Source organism: Quercus suber, unplaced genomic scaffold, assembly GCF_002906115.3.
Source record: "Quercus suber isolate HL8 unplaced genomic scaffold, Cork oak 2.0 scaffold_688, whole genome shotgun sequence".
Lineage (NCBI taxonomy): Eukaryota > Viridiplantae > Streptophyta > Magnoliopsida > Fagales > Fagaceae > Quercus > Quercus suber.
This window is the reverse complement of record NW_027070129.1, coordinates 111,500-125,603: the sequence shown is the minus strand read 5'-3', so window position 1 is coordinate 125,603 and position 14,104 is coordinate 111,500. Positions and strand designations below refer to the sequence as shown.

The 14,104-nt window shown below is 35.3% G+C and overlaps 1 protein-coding gene and 1 non-coding gene across 2 annotated transcripts; both read right to left on the bottom strand.

Moving 5' to 3' along the window:
• Positions 1-1,216: 1,216 nt before the first annotated feature.
• Positions 1,217-1,412, bottom strand: LOC111987489 (U2 spliceosomal RNA). The gene has a single exon (XR_002880295.1). It is a non-coding gene; the product is annotated as a U2 spliceosomal RNA (small nuclear RNA).
• A 6,404-nt stretch (positions 1,413-7,816) lies between these two features.
• On the bottom strand, positions 7,817-9,602 carry LOC111987440 (uncharacterized). The gene has a single exon (XM_065766180.1). The coding sequence runs from the start codon at positions 9,233-9,235 to the stop codon at positions 7,817-7,819; it is 1,419 nt and encodes a 472-aa protein (XP_065622252.1). The 5' UTR covers positions 9,236-9,602.
• Positions 9,603-14,104: the final 4,502 nt, after the last annotated feature.

Sequence of the window (14,104 nt, the reverse complement as noted above, 5' to 3'; positions counted from 1 at the left end):
TAGGGTAGATGTATAGAGCATTTCAACAAGAGAGTACTTTTCAACTCCCTCAAAATGGAATTTATTCCAAACATATATGTGATGTTTCCTTACTTCGACAGAGTACAAATATCTAAATTTGATATTTTTAGATACTTTTTCAGACATATTGACAAAAACGACAGCTGTTTAACATGCCAATTCTCTCCTTCTAATACTAGCAACTCTCTCCTTCTAATACTAGTATACACGACAGCTATTTAACATGCCAACTCTCTCCTACTAGTATCCACTTCGGTACTACTCACTAATCTCCACCGATCTTCACCTATATAGATTTTTTTTTTTCTTTTNGAATCTAGAAAAAGATGCTGAAATACCATATATGTGCTCATCAGAAAAAAAAAAAAAAAAAAAAAAAAAAAAAAAAAAAAAAAAAAGAAAAGAGAAGGCCGGCGCAACCGGCGCCGCAGCCCGGCCAGGGTCGCGCGCGACCCAGGGCTCGCGCGGCCCGAGTCGCGCAGGCCGCGCGAGCCCTGGGTCGCGCAGGCCGCGCGACCGCTGCGACCCGGGCCGCGCGAGCCCTGGGTCGCGCCGACCCTGGCCGCACTGCAGCCCCGGTCGCGCCGGCCTTTCTGGGTTTTCCATTTTTTTTTTTTTCTTCTGGCTTGCAGCTTCTTTCTTCTTCTTCTTCGGGGTTTTTTTTTTTTTTCTTCATGCTCTATTTTTTTTTTTTCTTCATGCTCTAATTTTTTTCTGGTTTCTTTCTGGGTATATGGGCTTAGACCTCGAGCCTCAAAAACTCGAGTTCCACGTGGGATGCTACGTGGAACTAGGCCAGGTCAAACTATAAAAATCGAGCATCAAAAACTCGAGGTATGAGCGCATAACTCGACTTTCTGAGACTCGAGGTGCTACCTATATAGATTTTTTTTTTTCTTTTTTTTTTTTTTTTTGAAAGACACCTATATAGATTCAAAAGTGGGTGATGGCAATGGTAGTAACCATGCCATAATCTTCGTATGAATAAGAATGATTATGAAACCACAAGTCCATAACACAAATTTCAACACAAGTGAATAAGTTATGACTTTTTTCCGAGTATCAAAATAAGTCAATAATTGTTGGGTTAAAAAACAATTATCGCCTTTTAAAATGCAATTGTTTAAGTAAATAGAAGAGTACGGATTCTGGGACTTCCAATGTACCAGTTGATCAATGTTTGAACTAGAATTGGGTGGGGTGCGCCAGGCCCGAGCTATAGTGCAACGCATGGGCGACGCTTAAGAGCCCCAGTAGCAAGCCACAGTGGAGGGCTCTCCCCCTCAAGAAATAAATTTAATATCGTGTGGGCCGATGACCCACATATCAGATATTAAACTGATAAGAACAGATACTACACTTGATCTTAGCCAAAAGGCCGAGAAAGGTATGAGTGTTTCAGTCACACATGCCATCTTTTAATGCCCAACTCTTCCTGGTTTTCCTCTTCTGGAGACAGTGTGGGACAATACTTCGGTAACCTATATACACTTCTTTTTTACATCTAATTTTGTATTTCTGGCTGAGATGTCAAATACAAGCTCAAAGTAAAACCAGTTTTGTATTAACAGATTCGATTCTTGTTATTGAACCTGATTAGGCTATTGAGTCTAAAACAGATCGAAACTTTGTGTATAATAATTAATTGACGAGATTATCAAAATGATGCAGCGTAAGTGGCTGTCCAGTAAAAAAAAAGAATAGATGATTTTTTTGCTGCATTAATGTAGCCTGTTATAACCATTGCAAGGATGATGGATGCTAATGACAACATTCAATGTGTTACAATTCTCAAGATGTTTGTGGCTACTGCAGATTCAATATAGAAACATGGTTTAGAGTTTATACACGACACAGGAACATTCTTCTTTAACAAATGAAAGATTGAAAGTTTCAATATTATGAAGTGATTTGACGATCACCAGTAACAAAAACTCAATTCACCTTGGCCTTCCAGATTTTTTGATATGCAGTTTGACTCCATCATTGATGGATGAGCCTTGTGATAGAATCACAAGAAAAGTTGAAGTTCTCAAAAGAAGATGCCAGAAACTTTACATTATTCGTAGCATATTGTTGTGGTTGTGGTATAATATGAATGAAAAGGAACAACATGCTATATAATACAATCAGAAAGGGAAGTTGTCCATCCTTTGTTCTTACTTAGACAAATAAACAAAATATATAATGATTATCTAACATCTTGGGATTGTGTAGACAGTTGTTGGAACCCACCTCTACCCTATGAAGCACGGGTGCGTTTCAGGACTCGGGTGCGGGTGCAGGACTTGGCAATTTTTGAAAAAGTAGGGTGCGGGTGCGGCGGGACTCGGCGATTAAAAAATTATTAAAAATATTTTTATTTATATTTTCTACATATTTTTACTATTAAAATATTCTTAAAAAACACATTGCTATGCCTTGATTCACAAAACAAAGAAAGAAGAACCTCTGAGGTTAGAATTTCGGCTGCTCCAGCGAGTTTCAAGGCCGATATCGGCTTGTTTCGGCCGTTTCCGGCATGTTTCGGCCGTATCGGCAGTATCGGTCGCCGGCCGATACGAACCGATACGGTCAATATGGTTCGATTCTGGCCGAATTGAGCCACGTCAGCGCGAATCGAGCCAAGTTGACGCAAATCCGAGAAAAAAAAAAAAAAAAAAAAAAAAAACTTAGATGCGGCACCGACTTGCGGTCAACCGCGTCGAACGCCGCGTCCCGCGTCAGGCCGCGTCGGACTCGGGTGCGGCACCCTCCCAGCCGCGTCCGTGCTTTCTAGCCTCTACCCCTTTTTGTTAAAGTTAACTTCATTGCAACCATTAGTGTCAGTGATGACAAAGCAAAATCATAAGGGAGAAGTCCTGGCTTTATTGATGTTTTTAGTATCCTCTTATAGCTGAAGCAAAAGCAACCTTTCTTGGTCCAATTCGGTCCACTTGGTATTATTCGGTCCAATTCGTTCTTATTTGGTTTATTTAGTCTTATTCGGTCCATTTTGATCCAATTCAGTCTTATTTGGCACATTCAGTCTACCTTCGTCTACTCTTTCCGCTTCGGTGTCCACTTCAGTTCAATTGGGTCTTATTCGGTCCAATGTGGTCCATTTTCTCTACTTTGGTTTTATTCCTACCATTCATTCCACTTCGGTCCACATCAGTACATTCACTCCACTTCGGTCCAAATTAGTCTTATTCGGTCCAATTGGTTCAATTCGATCCACTTCATTCCTACTCAGTTCACTTGGTCCAATTCATTCCACCTTTGTCCATTTAGTTCACTACAGTCCAATTCAGTCACCTTCTATCTATTTTGATCCACTCTGATTCATTCAGTCCATTTTTATTCATTCAATCTATTTTGGACTAACTAAGCCTTAAATTTATTCTTTTTTAGGTTGTATTTTCAATTTTGGGCTAAAAAAAATTTTCACAATTTTTTTGGGCCAAACTCTTTAGTTTTGGCCTAAAATGTACAAACAAAATAGGAAATAGAAATTAGAGATAGGGGCCTAAAAAATGCAATAAAATTAATAAATATTCATAAAATTACCTTAAAATTCAAGTTTCAATAATATAAGCATTATACTTATATTTGGAAAGAAAAAAAAATGCTACAACTCTAAACTTAAATAATAATTTAAAAACATGTTACATTTGAGTCCAAATCTTCTATCACATTCTTCCTACTCCACTATATACTCCACAAATAAAAACATGCCACATGTTCATCTAATTTATTAAATATTAAATTTATGCCTTCTATTATTTCAATTTCCTAAATTTATGGTTTGAGGCTCCGAAAGCACAGCCAAAGATCAAGGGCCAGCCACCATACTAATTCAATAATTCATTTGAAAGGACTAGTTTTGAATCAAAATTGTGAAAGTGAAGTCGCACCAGTTTCTTTAAAGTACTCAAAAGCACTTAGTGCTGCCACATTACTTTCTTCTTAAAGGGTCATACTCACAAGAATCAGAGCTTCAGTTGCCAAATTAGTAGAATCGTAAAGAAATTGAAAATTTGACTAAGTTTTGCACATAGGTTAGTCATCTAAAAAAAAAGTACAACGTCCATGATAGAATTATTAATAAAGATAAATTTATATAGATTTGACATAATTGATAATTCAACACACAAGTATAAAAAATCTTGTAAAAATAGCATATTGTCAAATTATTGAAAATTCAAAATAAACCATTATTTCAGCAATAGCATATTACTGAAACAGTTCAGGGTTCACACAAGACTATCTTCATATCAAGATAAAACAGTTCTTCGCTAAATAATAATTAAATTCAGAATCTTCCCTTAAGGGTAGAAACGACACATTTATAGAACAAATATATTACGTGGGAAGATAATCATACTTAATATGTCAGTGCATTGTCAAAGAAAAGGTAAGTTTCACTACATGCCGATCCTGCAAATTAATGAAACAGCAGCATATAAAAGCAAAACAAGACTACCTTCCTGAAGTAAATTATATACAGGTTATATTGAACTATTAAAAATGGTATATGGTTCTCAGTATGATTAGCATCATCATTAGCTCAAAAAGAGCTCTACTAAGATAATAAAACTGAAGATGCAGATTTCCTTCTGAATAACATATATATTCCTTTCATGATGGAAATTAAGTTCAAAATCTGTCCTCAGCCACATATATATATATATATATATAATATACCAAATTTCATGACATGAATTTCTAGCAAAGCAGAAATCACTAAGAACCATTGTTTCCTGTTGTAATCGACATAACATCTCAAATTCTTCTCCACAACCAGATGGACATATGCCAAAATCAACAGGGCCAAAACAGCCACAGAAAAGAAAGAACATCACTGAATTGAGAACAACTCTAATCAAACATCTAACAAGAAATCCAATAATAAAGTTACTGCATCATTAAAAGGAACATACGAGAAACTAAGGGGCATTTCCACAATCACATATTATAGGAAAGACTGATCAGAAAGGGATCATTGAGTCATAAACTGATAACTGCAAGGAACCAAAATAGTCAAAATTAAAGCAAAAATAATGTCATAAAGATGAAAGTATGATACTTTATGAATATAAAATATTATGATAAAGAACATCATAAAATCTTGATTCTTGAGTGAACTTCAATTTCAACTTTTGAGTAGTCAGACAAAATGTTGAAAGGCATTAACTTAGATAACAGAGTTTAAAATTTTTTTTTTTTTTTAATTGATCTTAACATTGCATTATATGATTTTCGTTTTACAATTTGTTTTTATTCTTTTCCTCTTTGAATCTGATTTCTGAGCTCAAGGTCAAAGGAGAATGTTGGATTTTATTTTTTAACCTGTCACAACAATTTATAACAGTAAACTTTTCTACTATTAACATTTAAATTTTAGCAAGGAGAATCCTACTCTTTGTTGGTATAGATGAAAACTGAAGAAGATGCATGTTCGTGACTGAAAAACTCAGGAAAAAAAAGTGTTTAACATCCCTACTGAGTTCTCACTTCCACACTTTTCTGAACAATAAAAATCATTTGATAATATATAAGACAAGCTAACAAGTGCATGATAACCCACTTACCTTCTTCTCAAAATTGGAAAAAAAGAAAAGAAAGTGATTGATAACCATAAACTTCCAAAAAAAAAAAAAATTAAGCAATGTGAAAACATTAGGTGACACATCCACTATGAACCATGGCAACATTCATCATACAGAGTAATGATATGAGGCACAGCAAAGGATATAAGTTTAAATAATAAAATTATTATGTCTATAAGTGTATTTGCATACTCTTCACTTGCAATGGCTTTTTCTGTCAAAGCTTCCTAGTCGTTAATGCATTGTCCAAATGACTTAAAATTTGTCATATGACCTGATTATCAGTTCTCCTAACCCATGATACACCGATCGAAGCAAACCACACCCACATGGGAGCAAACCCATCGAACCCATTGGAGCAAACAGCACTGACAAAGAGGAAAGGCAGAGGGAGAAATCTAAAAGAGAGAGAGACGAGGAGGACAAAGTTGAGAGAGTGGGAGAGTTAGAGCAGATGAGAGAGAAAGGAATAAAATAATATTTTTATTTTTACAATTGAGCTACACTGTAGAATTGCACTGTAGCAAAATTGCAAATTTTTTTGCAATAGTGTACATATACAATTCCAAATGCTGAGCAATTTTGGGCCTGAAATGCCATATTTTCCTTACATTTGGCATTTCACAGGCCTATTGCAAATGCTCTAATCCTGAATATGGGAACCTTGGATCCCTAATTGTAGTAAACAATATGACTATCAGTATTTCACAAAGCCATTATAAATCATCATTAACTCAAAGAGCTATAGAGTAAGACAACACAATAACACTTGCTATCTTAAGAAAACCAGCAACATCAGATGAACAGAAACTAGCGGTTACAAATTCAAAAATATATATTATCCATCCCCGTAACATTACTTGCTGGAAGAATATAAACTACATATCTTTCATTACATTTTTCAATGGTAAGAGAATTTTTATATTTTTAGAAAAAAGTATACAATGAAGTGACACACAGCGAAAATAAAATAGCCAATTATTATAACTTCAAGATTCATTCATTTTGCATTCAAATCAAATGGAAAGTATTACACGATTAATATATGCAATTAACAGTACAAGCCTTCAAAAAAAAAAAAAAATAGTACAAGCCCTTGTTAATACAGACTGTACTAAATGTAAAGCCATGGAATTGATCAAAAGAAGGATCAGTTAACTTAGAATCTAAGGAACCAACAACAAAAAAAATAAAAAGAAGCAAAATTGTTAAGCCAGACATTATATATAATTGAAGCTATAATTTTCTTTTTGAATAACATATATATTCAAAATCTGCCCCCAGTCACATATCTATGAAACTTCTTTTCAAGAATTTCTAGCAAAAGTGTATCAAAAAAAAAAAAAAAAAAAAATTCTAGCAAAAGAAGAAATTACTAACCTTTGGCTGTAGATTTTCATAAATGAAGTAACAAAGGATTTTCTCCAAATAATATGTTATCATCCAGCAGGAACAAAAAAGAAAACGCCCGGCTTAAGTATAACTACAACTTGACACCATTAAACCAATCAATCCACTGACGTAAGACAAAAAAACCATTTCTTCTCTATAGTCAATGGCAGGGCCACAATCAGTCGTGTCACCTGTTGCAAATTTGTAATCTAGCACATGATATCTCCATAATTCCTTTCCACAACCAAATGAACATAACCAAAAATCATCAGAATTTCTTAGTCTAGTTTTAAAATAGACTGATCAGAAATATAATTTAGTGTCTCAAGAAAGTTTCAAGAAAGCCAAAACAGCCACAAAATAGGACGAACATTACTGAATCCAGAAGTCAAACATCTAACAAGCAAATCCAGCAATGATTAAGCTACTGCAGTACGGGCAATTTAACACTGTAGTAAAATAATTTTTAAATATATAAATAATATCGTGAGACTTATTTTTAATGAAAAAATTGTTAAAAAATGAAATTTATGAATATGTGAATGATACACATTATGTACTGTTTACAAAAAAAGTCAACTATTCGGCTAAAAAAAAAACAACTAAAATGCAAATGTGTGTGCTTTCCAAACGCACACGTAATCACATCCTAGCCAAGAATGATCACAAAAAGGGATTACCGAATCATAAACTGATAATTCCAATGAACCATAGTCAAAATTATTGCAAAATTTATTTCATTAAAGATGAAAGTAGGAAAATTAACATGAACAACTACTACTTAAAAAAGCTCCTAAACAAAGTCATGTACATTAATCATAGATTGCAAGCTTCTGGTACATCTCTCCAGAGATAGCTTCGTGCATGACAGCAACAGGGTTGATAATACCACCATTTTCCAAGAACAACTTGACCAAATTCTTAGAAAACCCACTCACCAGAGCCACCCCACTCTGATTGGATGGAACAGGAGTGGCCTTAGAGTTCCTCAGGTTCCAAAACACAATCTCAGGCACCTTATTGTACCCCTTCTCCCTAAACTTTCTCTGTATAACCTCATAGTCAGTTTCCCACCCTGACCTCCTCAGCCTCGCCTCTCTCTCTTGCTGTTGTCTAGCCTCATTCCGCCTCTGCCTCCTCGCATTCACATCGCTCTCCGACTCATCACTATCCATATCCGAAGAATCATCATCCATACCATTATATCCACCATACCCAAAACCACCATAATAACCACCATACCCATACCCATAATGCCCGGATGCTTCATCAAACTCCATATCACTGAAAACAAACACTTTTTGTATAAGTTGGTCCTCAGTCAAGTCTGCTTGAACAGCAACATCCAGAATCTGATCAAACACAGCCTGAAAGTTGGTGCTCCCACCCCACTTCATGTTTCTAATAAACTCAGTCTTTTCACTCAGGCTATCTCCTTGAACCATTTGAATGGTAGGGTTCGTGTCAAAAGTTATCACTTGACCTTTCCATGGGTCCTCACTAAGCTCCGAGATCATCAACCCTAGAGCCACACAAACGTTCATAGGCTCACCATGCATACTCCCCGACACGTCACACACCGCAATGCAGTTACTCAGCTTGCCCTTCTTCAACAAGTCATCCACCATTCTCTTCCACTGAAGCTCCGCCACCTGTCCTCCATCGCCGTCATTCAACGAAGCGATAATCTCATGTGGGAGCAACGCACCCGCCGCGATTGTTGCCTCACCATGCTTCACGCTTTCGAGGTACTCCTGGAATCGCTTCTTGTCGTGTTTCAGAAAGAGTTCCTTGTAATTCTTCATTGCCACCAAAGGTACACGGTTGTAAGGCAAGGTTTCCCACATATTTGCACTCATATACACTTCGGGGAGTTCCAGAACCTTATGGAGTGGAACCAAAACTTGCTTTCTCAACCTATCTCGTACTCTATAAGCATAGTGAGCATCTTCTAGGGTTTGATATTCTGGGTCGGACTCTTTAGGGAAAACCCGTTTTGCAATGCTCTCGCATATCAACAAAGACTTGTCGTAGGCCGAGTCAATCGTAGGGCACCATTTCGCTGCAAGACTGATATCTCTATTCTTTCCTTCATTCAAAGCTTGCATATCAGCCTTCAACATCTCAGCAAAAACATCGGAAACTGCATCGTGCAAGAACCGATAAACCGGATCTCGGTTATACCTCTCGAAAGCTTTCTTGGCCATGGCCAAGACCCGTTCTTTCCTCATCGTCCTTGCGTGCTCTCTTTCGAGATTGACTTTAGCGATATTCTACTTAACCCTCAACTCCTTGGGCAACTTTGAAGTCTTATTCATGTTCTTGTTCTTATTCTTCTCGGTTTTTTTCATATTTGCGAGGCGTTTTCTCGCGTAAAAATGCACTCTGCCTGTGACTCTCCCTCTCCCCCTGCCTTGCATTCTTCTGCCTATGCCATTGGCTCCTTTTCTCTGGTTCCATTCTCTCTTGGCGATTTCGCGTGCCGACTCGCCTTCGAGAATTAGGTAAAGAATTTCGAGGAGGTCTTTGAAGTAACCGAAGTCGGCGAAGGTTCTAGCGTTGAGGGCTAGGGTTTTAGGGTGGTGTTTATGGAGCCAAAGCGCCGCNTCGCTTCTTGTCGTGTTTCAGAAAGAGTTCCTTGTAATTCTTCATTGCCACCAAAGGTACACGGTTGTAAGGCAAGGTTTCCCACATATTTGCACTCATATACACTTCGGGGAGTTCCAGAACCTTATGGAGTGGAACCAAAACTTGCTTTCTCAACCTATCTCGTACTCTATAAGCATAGTGAGCATCTTCTAGGGTTTGATATTCTGGGTCGGACTCTTTAGGGAAAACCCGTTTTGCAATGCTCTCGCATATCAACAAAGACTTGTCGTAGGCCGAGTCAATCGTAGGGCACCATTTCGCTGCAAGACTGATATCTCTATTCTTTCCTTCATTCAAAGCTTGCATATCAGCCTTCAACATCTCAGCAAAAACATCGGAAACTGCATCGTGCAAGAACCGATAAACCGGATCTCGGTTATACCTCTCGAAAGCTTTCTTGGCCATGGCCAAGACCCGTTCTTTCCTCATCGTCCTTGCGTGCTCTCTTTCGAGATTGACTTTAGCGATATTCTGCTTAACCCTCAACTCCTTGGGCAACTTTGAAGTCTTATTCATGTTCTTGTTCTTATTCTTCTCGGTTTTTTTCATATTTGCGAGGCGTTTTCTCGCGTAAAAATGCACTCTGCCTGTGACTCTCCCTCTCCCCCTGCCTTGCATTCTTCTGCCTATGCCATTGGCTCCTTTTCTCTGGTTCCATTCTCTCTTGGCGATTTCGCGTGCCGACTCGCCTTCGAGAATTAGGTAAAGAATTTCGAGGAGGTCTTTGAAGTAACCGAAGTCGGCGAAGGTTCTAGCGTTGAGGGCTAGGGTTTTAGGGTGGTGTTTATGGAGCCAAAGCGCCGCTGTATAGAACCGTGCTTGTCGGATTTGCCAGTGCCACGTACGCCACGGAGGTTACAGATGAGTTTGAGTGTGGTGAGAGGGTGGTAGGCCCAGGCTTTTTGGACTCACTCGACGGTTTCGTGGGATGGTGTGGAGGGGACAACGTGGAAAAAGAAATCTAAACATGGGTTTCCTGTTGCTTTGTAGGTTAACGACTGTGAAGCCGAGTGTGGGTTCTTGGGTTGAAAGATTTAGGGTTTCTACTGAGGACTCGATGATGGCGGTAGTGCTGTTGATCTGGGGTGGGCCGAGAAGAAGGGAATCTGAGGCCATTGGTGAGTGAGACTGAGATTTTTTATTGAGATTTGAGAGAGAGAGACGGAGTTTGATTATGAATTTGTGATTGTGAATAGGGTTTACACTAGGAGTGCTTATATACTGGGTTTGGTCGGCTTTAGTATGCACTCACCGTCTAAATAAAAGCTTTCACGTTGGGAAAGGTCCAACCTGGTGCTAATTGATCCATCAGATGAAACCGAATGCACCTCAATTTTTCGCTGTTGTGTCCTGTTGGGTTATCGGGGTGGGCTTGATAGTTGGTCCATTTTGGATGTCGAACCAACTTGAGGAAAACCCAAACCCAAACCAATCAGATCACTCAACCAAAACTCAATAATACTTCAAGAACCCAGGTACAAAAATTTAAAGGATGCAAAACTAACAACAGTCAGAACATTTAGGGAAGTTACCTGGCCATGTTGGCTGTCCGCTCCTCATGATCCTCATCGATTTTACAATAGTTCTGCTTTTGAACCCATTTTCTTCTGGATACTTCGTATTGAGGAAGGGAGGCAATCAAAGCAGTGTTGGTAAAAGTGTGCGAAGCGTATTTGAAGAAGTGCGCCTTTTTGGAGTTTTTCGACCAGCTCAATGTTCTATTTTATGAGATTTTTAAATATATATATATATATATAATAAATTTTTTCATATATATACTTATATGCATCGTATGGCTTAATCAAAATTTACATGTATATAATTATTTTATTAATTTACTTAAAATAAATAATAAAAATAAATAAATATTTTACTTTTAAGTTACATAATGAATGCAAATTATGTGAGATTAAGGTATCATAAAATGCGCGCACACACACACATATATATAATTGAATGAAAGAGAGAAAAGGTACCTAATATATATATATATATATATAATGACTTTCAATAATACATTGAACTTTAAGTCTCAATTAATCACATATATTTAAATAGAAAACCCTTGAATTTAATAGTTAAAAACTATCCAAAACAATAATTAAGGCTCAAACTTTTGTACTCATTTATTATCTTCTACAATAATTGGTTCAGGTTTTAGTTACATAGTGAGTGTTTGGATTCCACTAAAAAACCCATACGTCTACATTTGTGTTTTATTCAATGAGTCTCGTGCATTGTTCATGGGACTCACAAGTACGGAATTAAGCAAATCTAAATTTAAAACTGGATTCCACGACACTATTCACACATTTAAAAATTATTTTGTTACAGTTTTTTCGGTTTTCAGTTTTAGGCAAGAAGCGGTATCTAAATAGACCCATACTCACACTTTCATCTCTCAAAGTGATAGAGAAAATAAACAGGTTTATTCTTTGTTCTTTTTCTAAATTTATATATTAACTACCATTATGCCGTGCAATGCATAGCTTAATCAAAATTTATATGTAAATAATTATTTTATTAATTTACTTAAAATAAATAATAAAAATAAATGAATATTTTACTTTTAAGTTACATAATGAATACATGTTGTGTGAGATTAAAGTATCATAAAATGCATATATATATATATATTTCTTCACGTGACTTTTTTTTTTTTTTTAGATAATTTTATTCATACAGATTTATGAAAAATATTTTTGGATAAAGTTTTTTTTTTTTAAATTGTAAATAAGGTAATAAGTATTTAAGTTTAAAGTAAACATCTCTTTTCTTCTCCAAAAAAAAAAAGGATCTATATATAATAAACATTTGTTCTTCTAAAAAAATGTTTGTTTGTGTTTTTTTTTTTTTTTTTTTTTTGGGTTATAAAGAAAGGTTTCCTTTTCCATAAAATATTTTCTTTTTTCTTTCTATTCATAAGACCTTTTTTCCCCCACTTTTTATGGGATTTATGAGATAGCAACAAAAATTGATTAGAAATCTTAATTCCATTTGGATTTTATTCTATATCAATGAACTCTACCTCTCTCTCTCTCTCTCTATATATATATCCTTTTTGAAGTGAAGTTTATTCCAATATCTTCTCACCAAAAAAAAAAAAAGTTTATTCCAATATGTGAAGCTAATCCCATAACAGGTATGTATTCTTTTTCATTATTATTTTTTCATTTTGTTTAGCTATTTTTCTTTAACTTCAAAATATTATTAAAAACTTCTCACGTACGTTTTTAACCCAATTCATAATATTAAATTTTTACTCATTTATTCTCTTCTACAATAATTGGTTCAGGTTTAGTTAAATACTCACACTTATATCTCTCAAAGTGATAAAAAAAAACAAACCGGTTTACTCTTGTTTCTTTTTTATAATTTATTATCTTAGTATATAATTTGTGTTAGTTTCTTATTTTTAATTATGAATAAGTTTGATTATATTTTTTTATTGAATGTTATTGTTGTTTATAAGTTTTTGGTTGTGTTATATTCTTCAAAAATATAAATAACAGAATAAAAGAGTTTATATAAATTTAGCAACAAAGCTAAATAAATAAGCCTAGGAAATTTTTACTGATAATAGTCTTATCAGTAATTTTTATTAACATGATTTAAAGAATTGATAGAGGAGAATTTATTAAGTAATTTAAACTCTACTCAACTTTTTTAGGGATTGGTTTAAAAAAATTTTAAAGTAATTTTCTAATTATTAATTACTATGCGTTAACTTCTAACTACTAAAACCCACAATTGAAATCTAATCTGTATAAGATACACTTCTAAAAATTAATATCTTAGCTATTATATATTAGCTGACCTTTTTCCTTCCTTTTTTCAAAGCAGTGTTTCTCTCTCTCCCTGTAAACAAAAGGATTATTAGAATTAGCTAGATAAGGGTAAGACTACACACATCTTTTCTACAAATAAATGTTAATTCAGATAATTTTTCATGCATATACACACTACACAAAGAGATTATAAAAGAATTAGCCAAACAGGGTAAGACTACACCACCTCTTCTCTATAATAAGTATTAAATTCAGATCATTTTTTATGCATATACACACACATGTAGCTCGCAACGCACATGATTAATTATTAAGTTTAAACTTAAACTTGGTAGGGTGAGTTTCAGTGTCTTCTTCCATGCTTTCGAGGAAAAATTAATTCATGTGACACATACACAGCACTTATAGAGTGACCACCGCACTAAGGGTGTGCAGTAGTCAATTTTTAAATGTTTATAATCTAGATTGTTCTTATTATGAGTTGAGCCTTAATTATTGTTTTGGATAGTTAACTATTAAATTCAAGGGTTTTCCATTTAAATATATGTGATTAATTGAGTCTTAAAGTTCAATGTATTATTGAAAATCATTTATATATATATATATATATTTAGGTACCTCTACCATTTTCCATTCAATTATATATATATATATATTATATAT

What these genes read in the sequence shown, in the direction of transcription:
- LOC111987440 (XM_065766180.1), bottom strand. Translation starts at nt 9,235, where the DNA reads ATGAGGAAAGAACGGGTCTTGGCCATGGCCAAGAAAGCTTTCGAGAGG.